Source organism: Bos indicus x Bos taurus, chromosome 5 (assembly GCF_003369695.1).
Source record: "Bos indicus x Bos taurus breed Angus x Brahman F1 hybrid chromosome 5, Bos_hybrid_MaternalHap_v2.0, whole genome shotgun sequence".
Lineage (NCBI taxonomy): Eukaryota > Metazoa > Chordata > Mammalia > Artiodactyla > Bovidae > Bos > Bos indicus x Bos taurus.
Genome location: NC_040080.1, coordinates 119,007,613 through 119,030,718, shown reverse-complemented (window position 1 = coordinate 119,030,718; position 23,106 = coordinate 119,007,613). Strand labels below are relative to the sequence as shown.

The window sequence follows — 23,106 nt, the reverse complement described above, 5'->3', positions numbered from 1 at the left end:
AAACAGAACACACACCGAAGTGAACTCTTTGAGAAAGTGAGAACCATGAATCTTTTGTTCACTCGAACTGCGCGGTGCCTCTCTGATCAAGGTGTTCAGATTTGGTTTCTTACCATCTAGCCGTTTACTGGTCACAGGCGTCTCTTGCACTTGGTGTCCGGTTCACAAAAACAATGGCGTTTGAAACCTTGTAAGTGTGTGTTCCCTGTGAGAAAGCCTAGGGTTAACTTTCTAGTGGGATGCTCCACATTCAAACTGAGGCATGGAGATGGATGGTGGGTCCCCTGTGCGCCTGGATTGTATCGCTGGTTATGTGCTGTTTGTCCCGGGTCCCTTTGCCCAGCACACAACAGACCATGGAGGTGTTGGGTGTTGGCAGTGTGTGCCGCTATGACACTTGTCTCACAGTTTTTGTAATACTTTGATACAAGCATTAAGATTGGACAGAAGAGCATTATAAACTTTAACCACCAGCCACACAGACACAATACTGAACCAACCAAAGGCATCCTTTACCCAGTTTGGAGATTTGGGCTACTGTGAGCTGTTTTAAAGTTTTACTCTTATCCCAGATGCAAGATGTTCTTTTGTTGTTGCTGTTTTTTAAATTTATTTATTTTTTAATTGAAGGATAATTGCTTTACAGAATTTTGTTGGATTTTAATAATATTTCTCCTGCTTCTTACAAGCAGGAGAAAATAAAAACGGTTTGCATCAAATGGTCATTACAAACATGCATTCCTTATCCATTGGCCATTCATCTCCCATGCAAACTTCAGCCTCCGTGCTACATTCACAGCAATACAAGCAACAAAGGAGGTGACACCTGTCTCATCCATGACACCTGGAAGGCTTCTGTTCAGCTACCTGTCTAGCTTTTCTTGGACTGCCGTCAACGCTTAGACCTGCACTTACACGTTTTAAAAACTATTTATTTGGCTCCGTGAGATCTTCGTTGTGGCCGTCGAACTCTTTGTTGCAGCATGTGGGCTCTAGTGCCCTGACCAGAGATTGAACGCAGCGCCTCTGCACTGGAGCATGGAGTCGTAGCCACTGGACCACCAGGGAAGTCCTACTCACCCTTTTTCTAATAGTTCCTTTTTTCTCTCTCTTGAATTCACTCTCTTTTTCTCCACTTTATTATTTTCCTTGTTATTCATTCACTCTCGAAGAAGCACTCTGCACTTCTCAGGGGCTGGGAATGCATCACCCCTGTGCATTCCTGGCTTTGAAACTTCTGAAGTGAATTGTTGAATTATCTGGAGAGTCTGAGAGCCTAGGCCTCATCCCAGACCAATTATAATGAGAACCTCTGTAGGAGACCCAAACATCAGTGATTTCTAAGCAGTTTAATGATATAGTTAAGTGGTTCTTAAGTGAGTATTGGGGAAAAGGAGTGTCCTGAGATGATTTGCAAATATCCTCCTGAACTCTTTTCAAACCTGAAATAATAACAAAGCCCATATTTTGCATTCCAGTAAAGAACCCACCTGCCAATTCAGGGGGACATAAGAAACATGGGTTCGGTCCCTGGATCGGGAAGATCCCATGGAGAAGGGTATGGCAACCCACTCCAGTACTCTTGCCTGGAGAATCTCATGGACAGAGGAGTCTGGAGAGCTGCAGTCCATAGGTTTGCACAGAATCGGATGTGACTGAAGTGACTTAGCACTCGCACACACACAGTTACACGCATACCACACAGGAACTAACATGGGGCTTTCCCGGTGGTGCTAGTGTAAAGAACCCGCTGGCCAGTGCAGGAGACATAAGAGACTTCAGTCTTCAGGTCACGAAGATTCTCCTGGAGGAGGGCATGGCAACCCACTCCAGTACTCTTGCCTGGAGAACCCCATGGACAGAGGAGCCTGGAGGGCTACAGTCCATTGGGTCACAAGGAGTCAGACACTACTGAAGTGACTTAGTGTGCACGCCCGCATGAACTAATGTGAAATGAAAGTCAAGAGCCTTTTATTCACAAAGTTGACTTGTTTGTGCTTATTTGAGATAGCTCGTATCTCCCTATTTAGTCCTACTGACACTCTGGGGTAGGTGAAGTGAGGAGGCCACATGCGTATTATCCTGCTATCAAATGTGCCCATAGAACAGCAGCATCAGCACCTCCCATGTAGACTTGGCTTCACGGAACAAACTTAAGAAACTTGATATACGTGGAAACTGGTAACCTACTGCAAGGAAGAAACAAATTGTACTCATGTTTCAAGGGATGTGATTTTCACTGGTTGCATGTAAACAACAAATAGTTTGCCTCGTTCACAATGAGAACACATAGGTACATTTGTGTTCTTTGAGCTCTCCTGATGCTTACAAACTGTTCAACTAAAGAGTAAGAGGGCAAGTCCGTGTACCCGAGCCCAGCAGCCCGGAGCCTGCCTCTGTAAAATACGTACCTTGTACACTAGGTTTCTGACATGGCAGTGACTGCCCAGACACCAGTTGGACTTTTTTGTAGTGTAATCAAATATAACTTAATTTCCTTTCTGTTTTTTGGAAAGGAATAGGAAATGTAATCAGAATTCACAGTGAACTGGATTTCACCAAGAAACGTTTGGCATTATAGTTACTGGAGGACTAGGATCAGATTACAGTGATTTGATGGAATCTCAAAACTTAACCCTCCCACATCCTCACATATATTGTTAAGAAATAGATCATTGAAAAAAAATAAAATCATTGCTTCATTGGCTGACAGTCATTAATGATATTCAAGCATCTTCCTGTCATTAGTGGAAGTTCAGGGTGATCAAAGAAAATGACATATTCATGTCTGTCCAGCTAATATTAAATAGTATTAAGTACTATACTATTTAATATATGTTGATTTTCATGCCAACTCTGCAATAGCGAAACTAATTGTGGAAAATGCACAATTGTAAAAATCATGAGCTGGTAAATAGAAAATGAAAGGAGAATTAAACATGTCTTTAGTATTGTCTCTAGTCTCCAATTAGCTGATAATCATCTTTAGAGTACAGACATTATTTTAAGACCTGAGAAGAGCATCTAACTCTTGCTGGAATATGAGCTGCCTGAGCATCTCACTGTGACAGTGCCTTAAGGGCTATAGACACCCCCCTCCTTGAACCCTGTGAAACGTCACTAACTTCCCCTTGACTCTTCAGAGTAGGGTTTTGCTACTAATAATCCAAAAAGAGAGTCAGCAGGAAGAGGAGGAGGTGAGGAAGAAGAGGCAGGGCTCACAGTGCTGAGCAGAAAGGAAGGCAAGCCTAGAAGCAGCAGCAGATCCCCCCTGTCAACAGCCAGGAGCCTCTTGGGTTTCAGCCTGAGGATAAAGGAAGTAACAGAAGACAGCGGGGTATAAAAAGATGAAAAGAAAGCAAAGGGAGGTAACCAAGGGGATAAGATTAAAAGATCAAAAGGGTTAAAAAAAAAAAAAGCAAAGTTTTAGTATTAGTGACATTATTCCTTCCACTAAAATAGTGTCCAGAAAGAGAAATTTTAAGCTTACATAATTAAAATCCACCATGGTCTTGGTTTCGTTTTTCACAACAAGGCCAATACATTAGGTCTATCTTGGGATGGAGGAGCACTGGGAAGTTCTAGAGACTAAGACTTTTGTCTGTTGAGCTATCTGGAGTTCATTTCACACACCACATGCAAACCAGCACCAGTGAACTGTTCTGAGGAGAAAGGGTTTTGCCTTGTCCCCCTCCTCCCATTTAAACATCGGGAGAGGGGACTGCCCTGGTGGTGCAGTAATTAAGACCGCACGCTTTCAAGGCAAGGGTGCAGGTTCAAGCCCTGGTTGGGGGAACTAGGATCCCACATGCCACGAGGTCAAGAAAAACAAACATTAGGAGAAAATTATTTTCAAAGGCAAAGCCCTTTTTTCCACAGAAAGAGAGAGCTCAAATTGGAGCCTCAGAATCAAATGAAAACCAAAATCAAAATGTGAGCACTTTAAGCAAGACCCGAGGTGTGAAATACTATAACTGCTATCACAGGTTATCTACCAGTTCTATAAGGCACAGATTTGACAATCATATCAGATAGGTAAATAACTAAAAGAGAACACAGATGTTATGCAATGAGAAGTAAAATCAGCTCTTTCATCTCGTGGTGTCACATCAAGTGTAGCTTTGAAAAGTACGTTGGACTAGTGAGAAGCTAAAAGGATGCCGACTCTGGGAAGGCACACTGTGAATGGGGCGGAGCGTCCCCTTTTCTGGAATAATGGGGGCTGGAAAATGTGAAAAGGCACACAAAGAAGCAGTAAAGTTTAGGAACAAGACAAGGATAGAATCAGAAATGCTCAAAAGCCGTTCATATCTATTCAAATTCTTACCTGCATCATCTCACTTCACCCTAAAATCAACCTCATGAGACGGGATCTGAGGTCACCCCTTCCTTAGTGATGAGGGAGGAGAAAGCTCAGAGGTGTTACTGAGCCTCCTGAAGGTCATTTGTCCTTTAACGGAGTCAGGCCAGAGGGGAGTCTGGGGTAAGACCTCTGGCCTTTCTACCTCGAAAGTCTTCCTATTTTATCACTGTTCTGTCCTGCCTTCCTAAAAGAATCCACTGCAGAGAATGAGCACACGACAAAATGTGCTAACAGGAGGGAAAGGAGCCTGATGGGAACACATAGTCGCTCTAGGCATGTGGTCGTGGAGGTTCAGGAAAGAAATCCATAAATTGATGACGGGAAGAGAACAACATTGATTCATGTGAGGGCCAGTCAGAGCTTTTTCAGCATTTTCCTGAGCATTTGGTTGTCCGTTCCCTCATTTCCTGGGAGGTGGAGCTTGTCTCCACTTTCCTGATGAAGGAAACCATAGGTGAGAAAGGGAAACTTGTCCTTACTGCGAAGGGAAAAGTTGATACTAAAGACAATACTAAAGACAAAGGCAAGAGGGAAGAACTTTCCAGCAAAGGGAACAACGTGTGCAAAACTTTGCAGTGAGGGTGTGGGGAGAGGGGAACTGGTCCATTGAGAATCAGAGACAAGATTAGCATGGCTGAAGCTGAAAGAGCAAGGCAGAAGTGCAGCAAGAGCCTGGTGAGGCAGGAGGGGTCCAGACCCCTTGAAAGCACACTGGGACATGCCGTGGATTTTAGACTTTATTATAAAAGCAGTGAGAATCCACTGGAAGATTTTGAGCCAGAAAGGGCATGATTGGATCTGTGTTAATGAAATAGTCTAAGAGAGAAAGGGGAAGTTTGTCAGGATGTGGGCAGTAACGATGGAGAAAGGGAAATGGATTTGAGAAAATTTTAGGTAACATTACCAGTATTTGGTAATGAATTGACTATGAGGAATGAAGAAGAAAAATGTGTAGGAGATGTTCCCTAACTTTCTGATTTCTATAATCACGTGCTTAATGAAGCTTATCACTGAGATAAGAAATCCTAGTAGAGGACTATATTTGAGGAGATGAGTTTGGTCTTGAACATTTTTAAGACCAGATGTCTTATCTGAAGAGGAACAACTCAGTAGAGACGTCACATAGGCAGTTTGAAATCCAGATCTGGATCTCAAAGAAAAGTGAAATTTAAGTTAGGTCCTTCTACCATGCATTTCCTGTTACCTAATACTTTATTGTAGTGATTTGATTGACTACTCTTTAGAAAATATGCTCCATAAAGATTGCAACATGTCTGCCTGGTTTATTGCTAGATCTCCAGCACCACATACTGTACCTACAAAGGAAGTACCCACGAAATATTTGTTGAACTGAGCCAACACCTCAAACTCTAAGTGATGTTCTAAACAGCTGCTCAGGCTCAGCTGATTCCCCCACTTTTACTGTGGCCTGCACTCACTGGTCTCCCTGGCTCTCAACTTGTATCTCTGTACTCTGGTTTTCCTACTGCCCTCCTGAGCTGTACATCCCACTGTTTCCTTGAAGGGTTTAGAAGTTGATCTACAAGCTTTAGCTCTACAAGCTTTAGCTTTCCCATTGTTTTAACCCCACTGCAAGAACTTCCCACTTCAAGAGAAGGGTTCAGAGAAGAGTAATAAAATTAAGTCTCAGGTTGGGGAGATTTGGATAGGCAGGAGTAAGAAGTTGTTCCTGAAGACAAGGCTCAGAAGCACGGCGCAGGGCTTCCCTGGTGGCTCAGTGGTGAAGAATCCACCTGCCAACGCACCAGGAGGATCCCACCTACCACAGAGCAACTAAGCCTGTGCCCCACAACTGCTGAGCCTGTGCTCTTGAGCCCAGAACTGCAACCATTGAGTTCACGTGCTGAAACGACCGAAGCCCACATTCCCTGGAGCCCGTGCTCCACAACAGGAGAAGGCATCTCTCTCCTCAACCAGAGAGAAGCCTGCACAGCAATGAAGAGCCAGCACAGCCGAAAATAAATAAGGACGGAGCTGAGGAAGGGACTTGAATGGGACACAGAAATAAGAGAAAAGTTTGGCTAGATAAGGTCATACACTCTGAATGTCAGAACAAGAAATTGGGATTTGAAAGGGATGGCAATGTGGAAGAGCTGTGGGTTCCTAAAGGGCATGACATAGAGCCCCGTTTTAGGGAGACTCATCTGGCAGCAGCCTTCAGGATTAATCAAAGAGATAAGAGATCAAAGGCAAAAGGACCAGCTAGAGGCTGTTGCATAATGCAGGTGTGAAGAGATAAGACACTTTACTAGGCAGTGGAAGTGGACAATCTTGGAGATGAAGATAAATGGAGAAACCTTGGAGAATGATTGTCTGGAAAGCAATGGGAGATGACCCCCAGATTCCAGACTCTGTTGATAGCTGGGAGACTAATGGTGCCCCTGACAAAAAGGAGGTCTTTGTTTTCTATGGAGAAAAATGAAATGAAAGAAAATACTCATGGCACTTTTGTTCTGGGTCATCTTCCTGTTAAAAAATTCACAGCAGTGGTAACCTCTGAGAAACTGAGCAGCTTCATGTAAATTGACTTTAAAATATGTTTCTCATTGGAATCTTGTACTTCCCGATGATACCAGAGAGACAGAAGTTTGATTCTGTTAGACATTTCATCCGGTGTGAGATCACTTGTCTCATTCACTTCAGAGACAAGTCAGCTGACTAGTCTCTAAATTATTATACCTCCATAAACCTGTACACCTTCTCTCTCCCCAAGTTGCAGAGATGGAAAAAACCTTTTTACCCTTTCAGACATAAGTCTAAAGCAAAAATTTTTCTTCCTGGTTTACATTAAGTTTATCAGTAAATAAGATGGAAAATAGAAAGATAGAAGCAGAAATTCCCATGTAAGCAATCATGGTGTTCATATGAATTCATATGCTTATATCTTCCTAGGTTATAGATGGTAAATTTCACTAGAAAGTTGAATTCTACATTGTCATCACTTCATAAATATTAAAAAAAATAACAAAAAGTGACTCATTTGATTATGAAGAATTCATATAAATCAATACAATCTATAAGAGTTCATGTGGATAAAATTCCATCTTGATAGTATTATTATCAAAATGATCTGGCAAATTCAATTCCAATGACCGACTGGTTCCAATGCAATAAAACTTCTAAGCAGTAAAATTTCACCATAACAAAACTTGAGGGATTTAGTCAAATTGTATCCTATACAAGCTTAGAACTACATGCTTTTCATTTAGTAGCAAAAATAAGATAATCATTGAAACTGCTCTCATTTCTTAAAATGTTATAAATGAACTAAATCACGGTGCTAGTTTGACTCCCAGGAATTGTTCAAAGTGGTCTCCTCACAAAATGTACAAGAGAGTTGATCATTTATTTAAAAGAAGAGAAATGCTCATCCAACTATAAAACAGCCATGTCAAATGCTGTGCTTCGTAGGTCCGTTTATTGAAGAGTCTCCGTAAGCTGTATTAAACCTGCAGCCGCAACATTCTTCACACTTTGCCCTTTTTCCCCTCAAGTCATCCATGTGAATCATTGACAATACTACAGTCATCTCAGATGAGAATTAGCCAAGATCAATGGCTTATCTTTTGACTAACGCTTTCTTCCTTGTAGTTAATGGCTTATCAAAGATATTCTCAAACATATAAGTTTGTGTTATACACCGGACAAGGCAGCATATACAAGATACATGTAAAGGTCTATTTCCTAGAGAAACAGTAGCTGGAGTGACCTCATCAATTCACTAATCCCTACCATAATGCCATCTATAAAGCAAAAATTCTTTTCAAGAGTGTGGAATGGATTAACATAATGTTCCTTTTAAAAGAGAAAAATTGCAAAATTAAGCTTTTTTGCATGGAAACAATAGGGAAGAACTTAAGAGAGAAGGTAAGAAAATAACTTTTTTTTTTTGCTTTTTCCTGACATTAAAATTGATTTTTTTTTTTTTTTTTTTTTTGCCCATTACCTTTCAGTTCATCCTCACATAGGATACATTGATATTACAGAACTGTATTCACAGTGAAATGCAGATCTGTTTTATCTTTCATTTATATAATACTGGCTAACGTTCACCCCTGCACAGTTCCAGCTGCCCAGAACACTGAGCCACCATAGCTTCCTTGTCTTCCTTTCTGGTCATATGTACCAAGTCGCCCTGTTTGGTCAGGTTACTTATTTAATTAATGTCCTTCATCCCAGGCCTTGCTCCACCTCCCCACACTTCTTTCTAGCACACATCCTTTCTCACCCCATGACTACAACCACCTTTGTCACTTCCTGTCCCCCATCTCCTCCTGCACTCAGCTACCAGCGTGACCTTCCCACAGCACACCCATTATTAGTGTATCTAGTCTTCTGCAGGCAGCATGATTCCCAGAGGAATATTTTTACACAGATCTTAAAGAATGCTTGAGGGGGGTGCGGGTGGTGGCAAGACATTTCTCACAGGGAAGTAACCCAGAAACTTCCTGGGACTGAAGTTATCCCGCCTCCAAATGCTTATCTTGGATATTCAAAGTTATTGAAGCCATCAGGCTGAAGTGGATGGTCCTGAGCAGGTGCCAGTGATGAGAAGACATGACCCAGGGCCCTGAGAAACAGCCCCCTAGGCCCAGCAGTTAGTCCAATAAAACCCCTGTAGGCATCTGTGGAGCCCCCGCCCTCCAGTCCTCCCCCAGAGAAGAAGTTGTTTCAACATACACCCAAAGTCAGAACAGATCCGTTCCTCATCGGCTGTGGTCCTCTAAGTGACACTGCAAAAGCTCATACTTAATAAAAATTGTGTTCTGGCATCAGATGATATCTTCTTTTCCCCAGCCACTTTAGGCCTTGAGGCCTTTTTGGACCTTTGCTGAGTAACACAAAAGATTTGTGCATCTCCTTTTCTCTGTGAGGGAAGCCTTCCTATAACACCAATCAAAACATGCACTTTAAGGATGTACAGAGTGCAAAATCAGTCATCCCGTCAGTTCACATGACAAAAAAAAAAAAAAGGCAATCTACTATAGAGATATTTGATGTTACAAATGATTAAGGCCTTCAGAAAAAAAATAAAATAAACTTTGGGAAAGCGGGGAATGATGCCATTTCCTAAATGCAAAACTTTTTCTCACATAAAAAGCCTATCATCTGTAAAGTGATTTACCACTTACAAAATCCTTCCACATACATTTTTCTCACTTAATTCCCATAATAATTTTGTGACCTGTTGTGATACTGCTTTACAGATATGGAAATTGACCCTCAGAGAAATTAATCAGGATGCTCCCTGATCTCAGAATTAATAAGTGACAATCTTGAGTTAAATCTGTGTCTTATTTCTAATTCAGTGCACTTTCCAGTTTCCCATACATTCCTTATGTAGGTAATTCCATGCGACTTTAAGAAGTAGAGTGAAATGTTATTTTATCTATCATTTTCTGTAAGTTATAAGGAACAAATGGTGCATACAATGCGTGTCATTTCCCATATAGTCGTTACTTTTCTTTTTTGTTTATTTATTTTTTAATTGAAGGATAATTGCTTTACAGAATTTTGCCCTTTTCTGTCAAACCTCAACATGACTCAGCCATAGGTATACATATTCCCCTCCCTTTTGAACCTCCCCCCCATCTCACGCCCCAACCCACCCCTCTAGGTTGGTACAGAGCCCCTGTTTGAGTTTCCTGAGCCATACAGCAAATTCCCAATGGCTATCTATTTTACACATGGTGATGTAAGTTTCCATGTTACTCTCTCCATACATCTCATACTGCATTTCAAGATCATCATTAAGAGGTTTGTTTGTCAGAAAGAATGTGGGGCCATGTTAAAGTGTTTTATTTTGCTACACCTAACTGCTTGCAGGCTTTATGCTGCTTCTGCCACATTATCAAAGGATATTTCAATGCCAAGACCGTTGCTAGAAACTTTCTCTGACAGTGTGCCATCTACCATATGTCATCACTTCTCCTTTGCCTTCAGAGTGAAGACGTACTATTCAGTAATGTAACAGGAACAAAACTATTTGCCCGTTGTGATACTCACACACACACACACACACACACACACACACACACACGTAATGATAATACTGGAGGCCGGAAAGGAAGGGTGACTTCTATTAAGTCTGTTTGCAGACACCACTTCATTGTTTCTGTTACAAGGGATGAAAGAGTAGTCTGCATGTCTCAGAACTGAAATTTACTGACAGGTGGCACTCATGTAACCAATGTTTGACTAAGGGAAAATGTGAGTTTCTTCTTTTTTTCTGACTGGTTTCTATGTCAAAGCACAAAAACACCAACTGTTAACCCACTTCAAGCAATAATAATGTAAAATCATTAAGGGGCTTTATAGTTTACAAAGTCTTATTGTATTATTTTCTTTAATCATAAAGCCATCCATTAGATAGAGCAGTTACCCCCAATTTATAGATGTGAAAGCTGAGGTCTGTTGACTTGGCCATGATCATATAGCTGTTATTTGACTTGGACTCAAAATTTCTCATCCCAAGTCTCTTCACTTTTTCACAGATTCTGAGATGACTGAACACACACACACACACACACACACACATCCTTGTGACTTGCAAGAAATAGGAATGATGACAAAGAGAGCCTGAAAAAGTGGAGTTATATACATAGTCATTTTTGCTGCTCCTGACATTTCTACATGTGTTCTCATGTAGAAATGAAACACCACTACCGCGTGGCGGTGTTTTCCTTAAAGTCTAGCACTTCAATATTGCATTTTTCAAGCATGTGAATGAACAATGTCCAGCTGCCCCTAAAGACCAGGTTGACATAATATGAGCTCTTTGTTTACTCGCTGAATAGGCACAACTTGTGCCCTGCCAGCTGCTGTGTCCACACTCTTAACCTTGCTCTGTAAGACCCACCTGTACAAGTGGCTGAATAATGAATTCCACACTTAGGTTTGTCTTGAGATCTTCTGTTAAGATTAAATTGGACACTATCTCTGAGCATGAATAATATACCACTCTCTGAAATAGATTTGGACCACTGCAGCCAGATGGACATGGACTTCAAAACACTACAGTGAGGAGGAGTATATTTATGGGGAGCTTCTTAGATGAAGAAACTGCTGAGACAGAGAAACATTTAGTGCCACACTCAGGATGCCAAGTAACAGGTCTGGGTGTGTTAGAATTTGGAATGTGAACAATTGCCCGGTCCTACTCATTTCATTTCAGATAGTACATTGCTCTGAGATTATGGTGTGAAAACCAGATTACATCCTTTTTACTGGCGGGAGAAATGATTCGTAAAAGACATCTATCCAGAGAAATGGGCTTCTTAACTTTGGGAACTGATGCCAGAATCACTTGAGATCCTGCAGAAACTTTGGTAGTAATTTAAATATCGAAAAAGACAAGCCCGTGACTCAATGCAGAGAGAGCCTTTTCTGTACATGCTCCCCCTTTGCACTAAACTTGAAGGTCAGTCCTTTTCAGGACTTAGAAGCCACTTGTAGTTTCACTGCATAAGCCACTGGCAATCATCAGACAATATGTCAACAAAAACTCGGAAACTCATAGTATTTAAATAACGTCTTCATGCTTTAATCAGTGCAGTCATTAAGGAGAGTTTACATATGTGCTTTACTCCTAGTCAAACAAAAACAAGCACCTCCTCATGCCCTGATGAAAGTGAACCTTATTTAAACATGGGCGGAGCATGTTGTTGCTGGATTGAGGGAAAGGGACCATGTTGGGTTTGCCTGAACGTTTCCTGTTCTGTTTGTAGACAGAACCTTGAGATATCTGGAAGTGCAAGTCTGCTGCCTACAGTGATAGCTATTCTTCTGGAAATTTGATTGTGAATGGACTGTGGCATCGGACTTGTTTGTTCCAAGTGACCTTATCTCAGCATCAAAACTTGACCTAGAGGGGTGGGGGGCGGGGAGGGAGGCTCAGGAAGGAGGTACTATAGGTATAATTATGGCTGATTTGCATTGCTGTATGGCAGAAACCAACACAACACTGGAAAGCAATTTTCCTCCAATTAAAAAATTGAATTAAATTTAAAAGCTTGGCTCGGGGCCTGGAGGGCATGCCTTCTCCCTTCAGTCGGGAGAAGCAGGGGCCAGAGCAGGAGTGGAATGACATGTGTGACGGAAAGTGGGGAAGCCACTTTTCGTGGAGAGGCGCTCCCTACCACAGAGAATGCTGCTTCTAAGCTGTTTAAATTTGGTCTGCAGGGGATTATTTCGTGATCCTCGAGTGCTTCCTGCATCTGTTTAGTCTTAAATGCTTCCTAAAACATTTTTCAAAATCCACTCGTGATGTTCTAATCCTTCCTAATACATGCACTGCTTAAAATGCAACTCTTCTTTTTTTAAATCCTAGCTTTGAAAATGCAAATAAATGTGTGAGTCTTAAGAACAGATTGGAAAAAAAAAAAAAAGGGGGGGCTGGTGGATGCATAACTGAATGTCGAGGGTCCTATGTTTCATGCACCTTACAGAAAACTTCAATCTGTGTCTGTCTGGTCACTTCAATAAGAAAAGTTAAGGCATTGCTGTTACAGCCACTTCTAGGCTGGATCAGGGTAAAATAAATGTATCGCACTCCCTCTACTGGCTCTGAAGCTGCAGCAGCTTATTAACTAGACCTATTTTTAGACGTATTTCCCCATTTTAAAAAAAAAAGTGATGTGTAGAAAAAGCAAGCAAAAACTGGGAACGCTATTAATTTTACTATTCATTTAAAATGTCAAGGAAAGCAAACATCTGCTCAATGCCATTGGTTAGGAGGAACAAGAAAGCCGGCTTGTCTTAGGCTTTGCGGCAGAGTACTAAGGGGCGAGGGGTGCCTCCCCCTCCCTGAAGCATATCTCTAACAGCCTTGTAAAAGTTACTCATGCATGCGTCTAAGTCACTTGAGTCGTATGCGACTCTGCGACCCCATGGACTGCATCCCGCCAGATTCCTCTGTCAGTGGGATTCTCCAGGCAAGAATACTGCAGTGGGTTGCCATGCCCTCCTCCAGGGAATCTCCCTGACCTAGCCTTGTAAAAATTACTCAGTCCTTTTCAAATGCTGAAATAATCTTTTCCCACAGCTCAATGAACCAAAATAAGTATGTTTTGTGTGTTCAAAACAGTCCGGGAAGGCAACAACATTTGTCTGACTTGGTTGATGTGGGAAGGAGCAGAGGGGCTGTCTTTCTCCTGGTGTCAGAAAGGAAAGCTAAAGGATCATCAGCTGAAACACTACAGCCCAGAGGAGGCCACCTCCTTGCTGGAAAGCATGGTCCTCCCAAGCCTGGAAAAGACTCACAGCCATGTGGGATCTCACAGCAGCAGTCCTGCTCGCACCCGGAGAGGAGGCTACCAGGAGGCAGACGCCCCAGGTGTCGGCTCCTGCGGCCCCAGCCCCACCTCACTCTGGTTGATCAGTGTGTCGAGATTCTCCTGCAGAGCCTGTTTTCTGCCTGCGCTCTGCTCTCTGCTTTCCACTCTTTCTTGCTTTCTTCCCCAGGCGTCTGGATGCCAACCGCATCAGCTCCGTGCCCCCCAGCTGCTTCAGCGGCCTGCATTCCCTGAGGCACCTGTGGCTGGATGACAACGCGCTGACGGAGATCCCGGTCCAGGCTTTTAGAAGCTTATCAGCGCTGCAGGCCATGACCTTGGCCCTGAACAAAATACACCACATACCAGACTATGCCTTTGGAAACCTCTCCAGCTTGGTGGTTCTGTAAGGTTTATTGATTTTTCCCCCCTAACAGTTTCTAAATTCACTAAGACCTTGTAATTCTCTGTGGGACCTTGACCTTAGAATGATAGCCCTTCAGACTTTGAAGAGGGACATTTTAAGGGAGGGAAACCCCCCAAAATGACTCTAAATATTTAATCGTGTAAAAGAATTAAACAACATTTATCGAGCACCTGGTAACTGCTAAGCACTGCTAGGCATTCAGAAATAACAAAATATGACCTCTCTCGCAGGGAAACCATTGTATATTACACGGGTAATCACCACACTGTATAGTTAGTCCCATGACCAAAGTTAATAAAAATCCCTTATTTCTGATACTAATTTGTAATGCAGGTCACATTGAAATACGCCCTTCTTATTATTTAATAAGTACCTCTTGAACCCCTTCCAAGGTAACAGAAGCAAGGGACAAACCCTTAACAACAAGTTGTGCATTTGTAAGGCTTTTTCCCTTTGAGATCTAGATTTCATTATTTTAAGTAAACTAAAATAATCTCAAGTAATAGTTGGAAAAATAAACGGTTCAAGAGGGCAGCAGTATGCCCCACGTGTATAATACAGTAGTCAGTGCTGCAGAGGACAACAGGAGCTGCTTGAAAGGCTCGAAGGTGAGCTTGCTTCGAGGAAAGCGGCTGCTGCGCTGTTTCTGCCTTTGCTGCATTCCTGCCCCCAGCCCACCCCGGGCTTCAGTCATTCCACTTTTCTTGATGATGGGCCTGTCTCTTGCCCTGTGGTGTGTACTCCTTTGAGGGCTGGCCAGCATCTCATCCATCTTTTGAGGTTCCCATCATGTGTTGGCTGTAAAAGATCCCCAATAAGTGCCACATAGATCTCACATGATACCAGCATACATTTATTAGAAAGCAACCTTTGAAAGGATCGGACATGTGGGGTGACATTAACAAATTTCTATCCTGAAGTTCATATACAAAGATGATGCTTTTGGTGCTTTAATGTTTCCCTCCACTAGAGGGAATGAATTTACAGAAATTCAGCTCTTCTCTCCCCCCCCCGACCTCCTTAAGCCCATTTCCCAAAAATCCCTCTGGGACTTGGTCCAGTTTTCAGTTATGCACACAGCTGTTCTCACTGGCCCTGATGTAACCGACTTATCATTGAGCCAAAGATGATAATCAAACACATTTATACTATGACAAGATAACTAATCTCCTTGGGCAGTCAAAAAATCTGATCCCCATTCTCTGTGGCTGAAATTGTTGTTTCCTATTAACCTGTGGCCCCACCCTGGCAAAGCAACCACGATAAGCAATCAGCTTTGGTAGAAAATTTGCTGCATACACCTCGGACCACCTCCTCTCCACCCTCCATTTGTCGATGTTGGTCAGAATCTCTATTTAACATTCTGTATCCCAAAGCCACACTGAGCAACCTGAATTTACTTTTTCCAGCCTTGTTGCTAATCCCACAATTATTATTCACTCCATGATATCTCAAACCCAAAAGGTAAAACTGTGACTGTTAAATTCTGTGGTATAGGGTCATCTCTGGTAAGAGTGAACGGGGCGTAAAACCTTCAAAGCAAGCAAACAGAAATGTTAAACAAAGCATTTCTTACATATAATTAGTACATTCTTTAGAGTAAGTGTTTTTGGATTTCAGCAATCAAAACGTTTTGCCTCACTTTCCCTGTGCAATGCGCCTTCCTGACTGTCTGTAATGTTCTCCTGCAGACATCTCCATAACAATAGAATCCACTCCCTGGGAAAGAAATGCTTTGATGGGCTCCACAGCCTAGAGACTTTGTGAGTTGACCTTTTATTTGTTGCCCTTTTCTCAGTGTTTTCATGACTATTTGGAAGGAATCAAAATAGCCTTAAAGTCAAAATTGCTATTTGGTTTGGTTAATTTGCCTGAGCTCTAAACAGATATTTACAGTGGCTTTATCTTACGCCCCTATACACACTCTACAGAGCCAAACCATAAAACTGAGATTTTATTTTAATCTAACCAGGGTGATAAATTAGTTGGAATAGTTAGAAGCTAAATGAGATGTCCTCTACTGAGCAGGGACTGTTTGCTCAGGAATGTGTACTCTCTGTCAGGGATCAGTTGAGTATTGTCACTCAGGCTCACCATTCATGAGTTAGGCCCTCCCCACTGAATGAGAGGATGCAAACGAGCAAGTGCCAGACTGTCCAATCAGAGAGGAACAGGCATCTCATCGGCAAACAGTGGAGGTTCCTGCAGGAACAACTCGAAAGTCTAAAACGTAATAACAGCTACCCTTTATTGAGTGTGTCTCTAACCAAATATTGTACTGAGCATTCAGCACACATGGTTTCAAATCAGTCCTACAACCATCCTATGGGAACAGGTACTATGACCCCTTTTTAGGCTCCAAGATTTCCCTAAGGGTCCAGTGGTTAAGACTCCACACTTCCATTGTGGGGGGCTCAGGTTCAATCCCTGGTCAGGGAAGTTCTTCATTCTGAGTGGTACAGCCAAAAAAGAGAGCAAGAAAGAGAGAGAGAGAAAAAGATAACCATTTTTAGGGTCCAGTACAGTTATTTATCAACATGACATAGTCAGTTAGCAGCAAAACTGAGGCTTGCTTCCTTCTCTAATTTGACTCCAAAATCCATGTTTGGGGCTTCTCAGGTGGCTCAGTGATAAAGAAACTGCCTGCCAATGCAAGAGACGAGAGTTCGATCCCTGGGTCAGGAAGATCCCCTGGAGAAGGAAATGGCAACCCACTCCAGTATTCTTGCCTGGGAAATCCTATGGGCAGAGGAGATTGGTGGGCTACAGTCTGTAGGGTCACAAAGAGTCAGACATGATTGAAGCGACTTAGCGTGCACACAAAATAAGCCGCACAGAATCACTGAATCTACAACACCAGCTCTGACCTGGACAGCAGAAGGCTGTGACCAAAGAACGCCTCTCCTGCGGCCTTGGAGCCCGCTGTTCATTTGCATATGGAACTTAGCGATATGTACCTGGTCAGCACAGCGTCTAACCGGACCTGCGTTCACTCATTTCCTGAGGGACCTAACAGCTGTCCTTCCAGGTTACTAAGTCACTGCGTTTCCTCTGAGAAGGGAGGAACCATCCTCATGTGGAGATGCCAAAGGTCACTGTGTCTAGGCAGGACTTTGAAGTCAGCTTAATGGCACAGGCAAGCTGTTCCCATCAGCTGCTTGGAAAAATTAGAAATTCTCCTTTAATTACACAAGGGTTGGACTGGGGATCTTAGCAATGGAAAGCACCTTCCAGTCCTTTTCAACTCAATAGGAACAGAAAACAAGATGGGCTTTGATAGGTTATTTCCATAAATAGTCTTTATTTTTTTTTTTTCCCCCATGTTTGACATGAGGACCCAGGATTGCAAATTCAGGCAATTCATACATTCAGGGCAAATTCATGTAAGTCTCAATGTCCCCTCTTCCCTCACTTTGCCCAGGGCTCCAGAGGATAGGTAAAATAACCAATTTATTCCCAACATCTTCCTTTCCGTCACTAGAAATCTGAGTAACTTATAAGGATCCAATCCTCATTTAATCAAAACAGAGCATCTGGAGAGACTTACAAACAGGAAGAAAATTTATGTCCACAAAAGACACAAGTTTCCTGCCTGCTGTATAGCTTAAGGATGGTTTGTGCCAGACAAGTAGGAATCTTGATTCATGTTTAACTCGGTCAAATTATCTCTCTCTTAAAATTAAATAGCAATTCTTCCCCACAGAGGAAGATCTAACCACATCTGATTGCCTGACCAAAAGGTTTTTCTGCGTCATCTGGGAAATCTGCCTTTCCCAGAGATCAGGAGGCAATTACTTTTTCATATGGAAATGTAGATCAGAGATGGAGTAAGTCTATAAAGCACTTGTGAGTAATGGAATTGAAAAGCCATTTGTGTCATAACAGAGAGACGAATGACTTGAGATTGATGGTCTGGTCATTCCCTGTCCATGCATGAAGGACGATAGAGCTTTGCCTCACAGACCAGGAAAACGAATCCTTATTTGTGACCATGTGGATATTCTAGACCTGATGTCCTTCTTCAGAGCACCCTGTATCACATCAGCACCTGCAGATGCAGGCCATCACCCTGGACTTCAGGCTGGGAGAAAGGCCGGAACTGCACCTGAGTCAGGAATGAAGCCTCCTTCCTAGAGGTCCTCTCAGGAGAGCCTCTGAAAAGCGACGGGCCAAAGTCAGAGGGTGGAGGCGGGGCCAGGAAAGCAGAAGCGGTTGAGCAGGGCACACAGTCGTTGGCAGCTTGGTGAGCCAGGTTCAGGAGAAGAACGGCATCAGCCAGCCATAAACACCTGACCTCACGCTCTAGACACTTGGACATTCACAATGCCGTACATGTCCTTTAAAAAAAAGTGCTTATTTTGTATTAGGGTATACCCAATTAACAAACAATGTTGTGATAGTTGGGTGAACAGAGAAGGGACTCAGCCATACATGTACATGTATCCATCCTCCCCCAAGCTCTCCCCTCCCATCCAGGCTGCCACACGACCTTCAGCAGAGTTCCACGTGCTATCCACAGTAGGTCCTTGTTGGTCATCCATTTTAAATATAGAGTGTGTACATGCCCATCCCAGACTCCTTCCCTTTTTTTAATGCCCAGGGCCATTGAGCCTTGACTCTTTGAAATCTCTCAGAATCAGTCTAATGATCATTTCAGTGCAGATACTTGTAGAATGATGGTGCTCAGCGAGCCAACAAAGTCTCTCTCCTTAAAGAGAAAGAATTGCTATCAGTGATACTGATCCATTGGAAGATCGTGTTAACTTTCCTTGTAAATGTCATGTACATGAATTTTTAAATGAAAACCTGAACATGCTATTTACTTATTTTCAGAGATTTAAATTATAATAATCTTGATGAATTCCCCACTGCAGTCAGGACACTCTCCAACCTTAAAGAACTGTAAGTAGGACACATTTAGTGGGAGAACTATTCTTTGTGAATGTATTTTAAAATGTGTTTGACTACTGTATATAATATGACTAAGAAGAATTTGAAAGGTCATATAAATGATGGTTAACTACATCTAAAATGTATTTTAATTTGATTCTATCACCAAAAATAGCAGATAATCTTTTAAAATTTATGATGGATTTCTCTGTGTTTATTAGGAAAAAAGTATGTATTTCTCTAAGCTATTCTCTTTTCCTAAGTCATATTTTTCCAACATTTATATATGCTCTATAGGTATGTAGAGAACTATATTGGAATTTACTAATTTGCTGAGCATATCCAGCAACAAACTTCTCTAGGTTGCATGAGTCTAGGACTAGATGAATACAGTGTACAGGCTTAGTATAATGTTAGATGCCTTCCTATACATTATTCCATATTCCTTTAATGCTTCATAAATATTATTTAATTTTTAAAGAACCCCACCATTTTACTATGATAAAGCTAACTTTCAGCTATTAGGTTGCATATATCATCTTTTTTATTTATAATTTAATTACTTTTCTTAATACCTAAATACATGAATAACCTTTGTGATGTTCTCACACTTGGAAAGAAAAATAAACACAGAGTCTCTTCTCTTGGCAGACAGAAATAAGACACACAGCTAAAGGAGGCAGACAGCACGGTTTGTTTATAAGAAAAGCCTCTGCGGGGTTCTGCTGCAGGACGCCCATATGGCGCTTACCCAAGAAGTCACCACTGTCAGGCTGAGGCAGCCCCAAAACTGCCACTCACCTCCTTCAGCCACAGACCCATGTAGACCAAGACCACTGACTCTGTCCGTCTGCCGATCAGATGACATCATACTGATAGATGAGAATCAATTTGTTATTACAGACTCACTGAGCTGGGGCACCTTTCTTCAGCTCAGGAAATTTTGTCCTCATAAGGAGATTATCTAAATCTCCACTTAACTGCAGCTTAAGTCAATTTTCTCTTCTCCTGGCTGCAAATGGGGTCAGGAGGAGTGATCATAATCCTTTCTCCAAAGATGGTTTCCTCTGTCTCAAGTCGTTAGACCATGATGCTCTGTTGGATAGTAATGGATGGATGGTTTCTTTTTATAATACTAGGTTATAAGTTTCCATAAAGCTCGGTTATTATTTTCAGATTCCTTATTCCTCATTCAAGATGACAGCTTGTGATTTCCTTTTCTCCTAGGGAGTGAGGGCGTGAAAGTTTCAAAATGCATGGAGGAATTTAACCTTATCCTCTGGTTACTAAAAATGCTGATTATTGCCACAGGTTTGGGGAAGGGACTATGAAATGATTTTACCCCATAGGTTATTTTCTATAAACTGTCTTTTCCTCTCTTTCTAGAGGATTTCATAGCAACAATATCAAGTCGATACCGGAGAAGGCCTTTGTAGGCAACCCTTCTCTTATTACAATGTAAGTGGTTGTAGTTCTTTTCAGTTTTTCTTTCCAGCAATATAGCATGCATTGTACTTTTAAGCATAATACAATAAATGTTCTTATTTGCCCAAGTTTTGTCTCAGTCACTGTAAAAATCCATACAGAGAAGTATATGTGGAGGTGTTTTGCTAGATTTTAGCTGAATGCTGAAGTTATATTAAAGATTCTTCTTCTAGGACCTAAAATGTTCATTGCCTTATGTTTGGTATCTTCAAATGCTTCGTCTCACTTCACAATCATCTTATGAAATGCTTTTTTGCTTATCTCTATTGTCTAAGTAGTAAAACTGATTTTTTAAATGTCAATGTCAAAGTGACCTGATCATTCAGAATTTGAACCCAAGTATAGTAGAAAAATAGATTATTATATTAAATGTTCTCACCAAAAAAGCTAAGTATGTGATAAATAACTACATGGGGGAAATTCATTCACAGTGTATGTGTGTATGCGTACTCAGTTGTGTCTGACTCTTTGGGACCCTTGGACTGTAGCCCACCAGGCTCCTCTACCCATGGAATTTTCCAGGCAAGAATACTGGAGTGGGTTGCCATTTCCTACTCCAGGGGGTCTTCCTGATCCAGCGATTGAACCTGCATCTCCTGCATTGGCAGGCAGATTCTTTACCACTGTGCCAACTGGGAAGCCCTCACAATATATACATTCAACCAATCGCCACCATGTAAATTTTAAATATACAATTTTATGCTTCAGTTAGGGCTTCTCAGGTGGCTCAGTGGGGAAAAAAAAAAAATCTACCTGCCAGTACAGGAGATGCAGGAGACCAGGTTCGATCTCTGGGTCGGGAACACCCCCTGGAAAAGGAAATGGCAATGTCTATGGGGTCACAAAGAGTAAAACACAACTGAGCATGCACAATAATACATGCATGTGTCAATTATACCTCAATAAGTTAAAATATAAGTAGATATATATATTATTACATGCAATGGAGGTCCCTTACTGCAAGAAGGAGGGGGAGATGAGAGAACTACCGTTTTATACTAAGTCTCTATACGCATTCATGTTTAAGTCCAAACACTGAGTTACTTTTATACAAACTAGGGTGTAATTCTAGAAAGATGTCTATGTTCTAGAAATGTGTATGTGAGGATTTATATGCCATAATGGCATAAGATAGAGTTACCGCTTCAAAATATGATTAATTTTGTGTTTCATATTTAGCACAAACAGAAAATTAATCATGTGTAGGTATATATAGGAAGGTGAAAATATGTAAGTATTAGTCTGGCTCTTAATTCAAAGACAACTGGCAGGTTTGGGGCATAGTATTGGCCTGAGGTCATGAGGGAGAGGTCTGAAATATGGAGGAGGGGGAGTAAGGATAACTTCTGAACAGGACTTTAAGGGCACTTCTTGGCAGATAATCCGTTGTCCTGTGCCAACTTGACGGAGAGGCTTTCTGGAACCGGGTAGCATTTGTCACAAATGAGCTGGAATCCCAATTAGCCCTGACAACTGAGAAAAAAACATACCATTCATCATTTCTGAAATGTTCTGACAGTCTGTTGGCAAACTAAGGGGGTTAAAGTTTATTGCCAACAAACATTAGTTCTCATTAGAGACTATTTACATACTGGAAGTTGGCAGATTGTATTGCCTTTCTTTGCGCCTTTTGTTTCTTGAAGCCACAGGACTGGTTTTCTTAATCACTCTTTTGATATGGTAATGACCCATGAAGAGGACTAACAGCCCCCAATATTGATTAGCACTCCTATCCGCTACATGGTGGCCATGAATGTTTTCTCCAGGAAACACCTTTCTCCTTGCTTCTGCCTCTATTTCTAGCTCTTGCTACTGCCACTCCCGCCCACACTCCCCACCCTGACTCAATTTCTTTGTTTTTCTTGTTGCATTGGCTACCCAGGCTAATTTCTACCTCTGTAGACCCCATCCTATCCGTAACTTCTTTCTATCCCCTCTGCCACTTCATTTCCCCCCTCTAAATCCTCTAGATTTTGACCAGTCTAAGACTCACCTCCCTGCCTCTACCACTAGCAGAGTGATCCCCCTGGAAGCACAGCATCCGTGTTGTCATTCTCTTGCTATGAAACACAGTCAGGGTTGTCTATTTAACTTAGACACCTACTTGTTTCACTGATATTCTCAGCTTTCTGCATGGCTCAAGCCAACCCTCCTGACCAGCCCCCCAGGTTCTCTTCAATTCCCAGTTACCAGGCAGTTCAAATATCATTACATTGAAAACACCCATAAAACAAAATATTTTTTCAGTTCTAATAATGTGTTAACTTTTAGAGCAATAATTAAATTTTAAAAATCTAATGTTACAAAACCCAGAGTAGCAAATTTCTTCTCAAATATAATTGAAGAATCCTTTATGTATGCTGTAAGATTTGACCAGAGGATATTGACCCTCATGTAAATATAGAGAATTTCATCTTCCTTAGCTAATGATATAACTGCCAGCACCTTGAATAATATTTTGCCACTCGATGGATATTCTAGATATTGGAGGTAGAGGAAGAGTCTTAAGTGTTACACAGTGAGTTCAGGCTTCCCAAGCGGCTCTTGGTAAGGATTTCACCTGTAATGTAGGAGACCGGGGTTCATTCCCTGGGTCAGGAAGATCCCCCTGGAGGAAGGAATGGCAACCCACTCCATATTCTTGCCTA

At 41.8% G+C, this 23,106-nt stretch overlaps 1 protein-coding gene across 1 annotated transcript in view; it reads left to right on the top strand.

Moving 5' to 3' along the window:
- The window catches only part of LGR5 (leucine rich repeat containing G protein-coupled receptor 5), a 128,168-nt gene that overhangs the window by 84,145 nt on the left and 20,917 nt on the right, over positions 1-23,106 (top strand). The window contains 4 exon segments of the mRNA XM_027543365.1: positions 13,847-14,062; positions 15,775-15,846; positions 18,917-18,985; positions 20,360-20,431. Coding sequence (XP_027399166.1) covers positions 13,847-14,062; positions 15,775-15,846; positions 18,917-18,985; positions 20,360-20,431 — 429 coding nt within the window.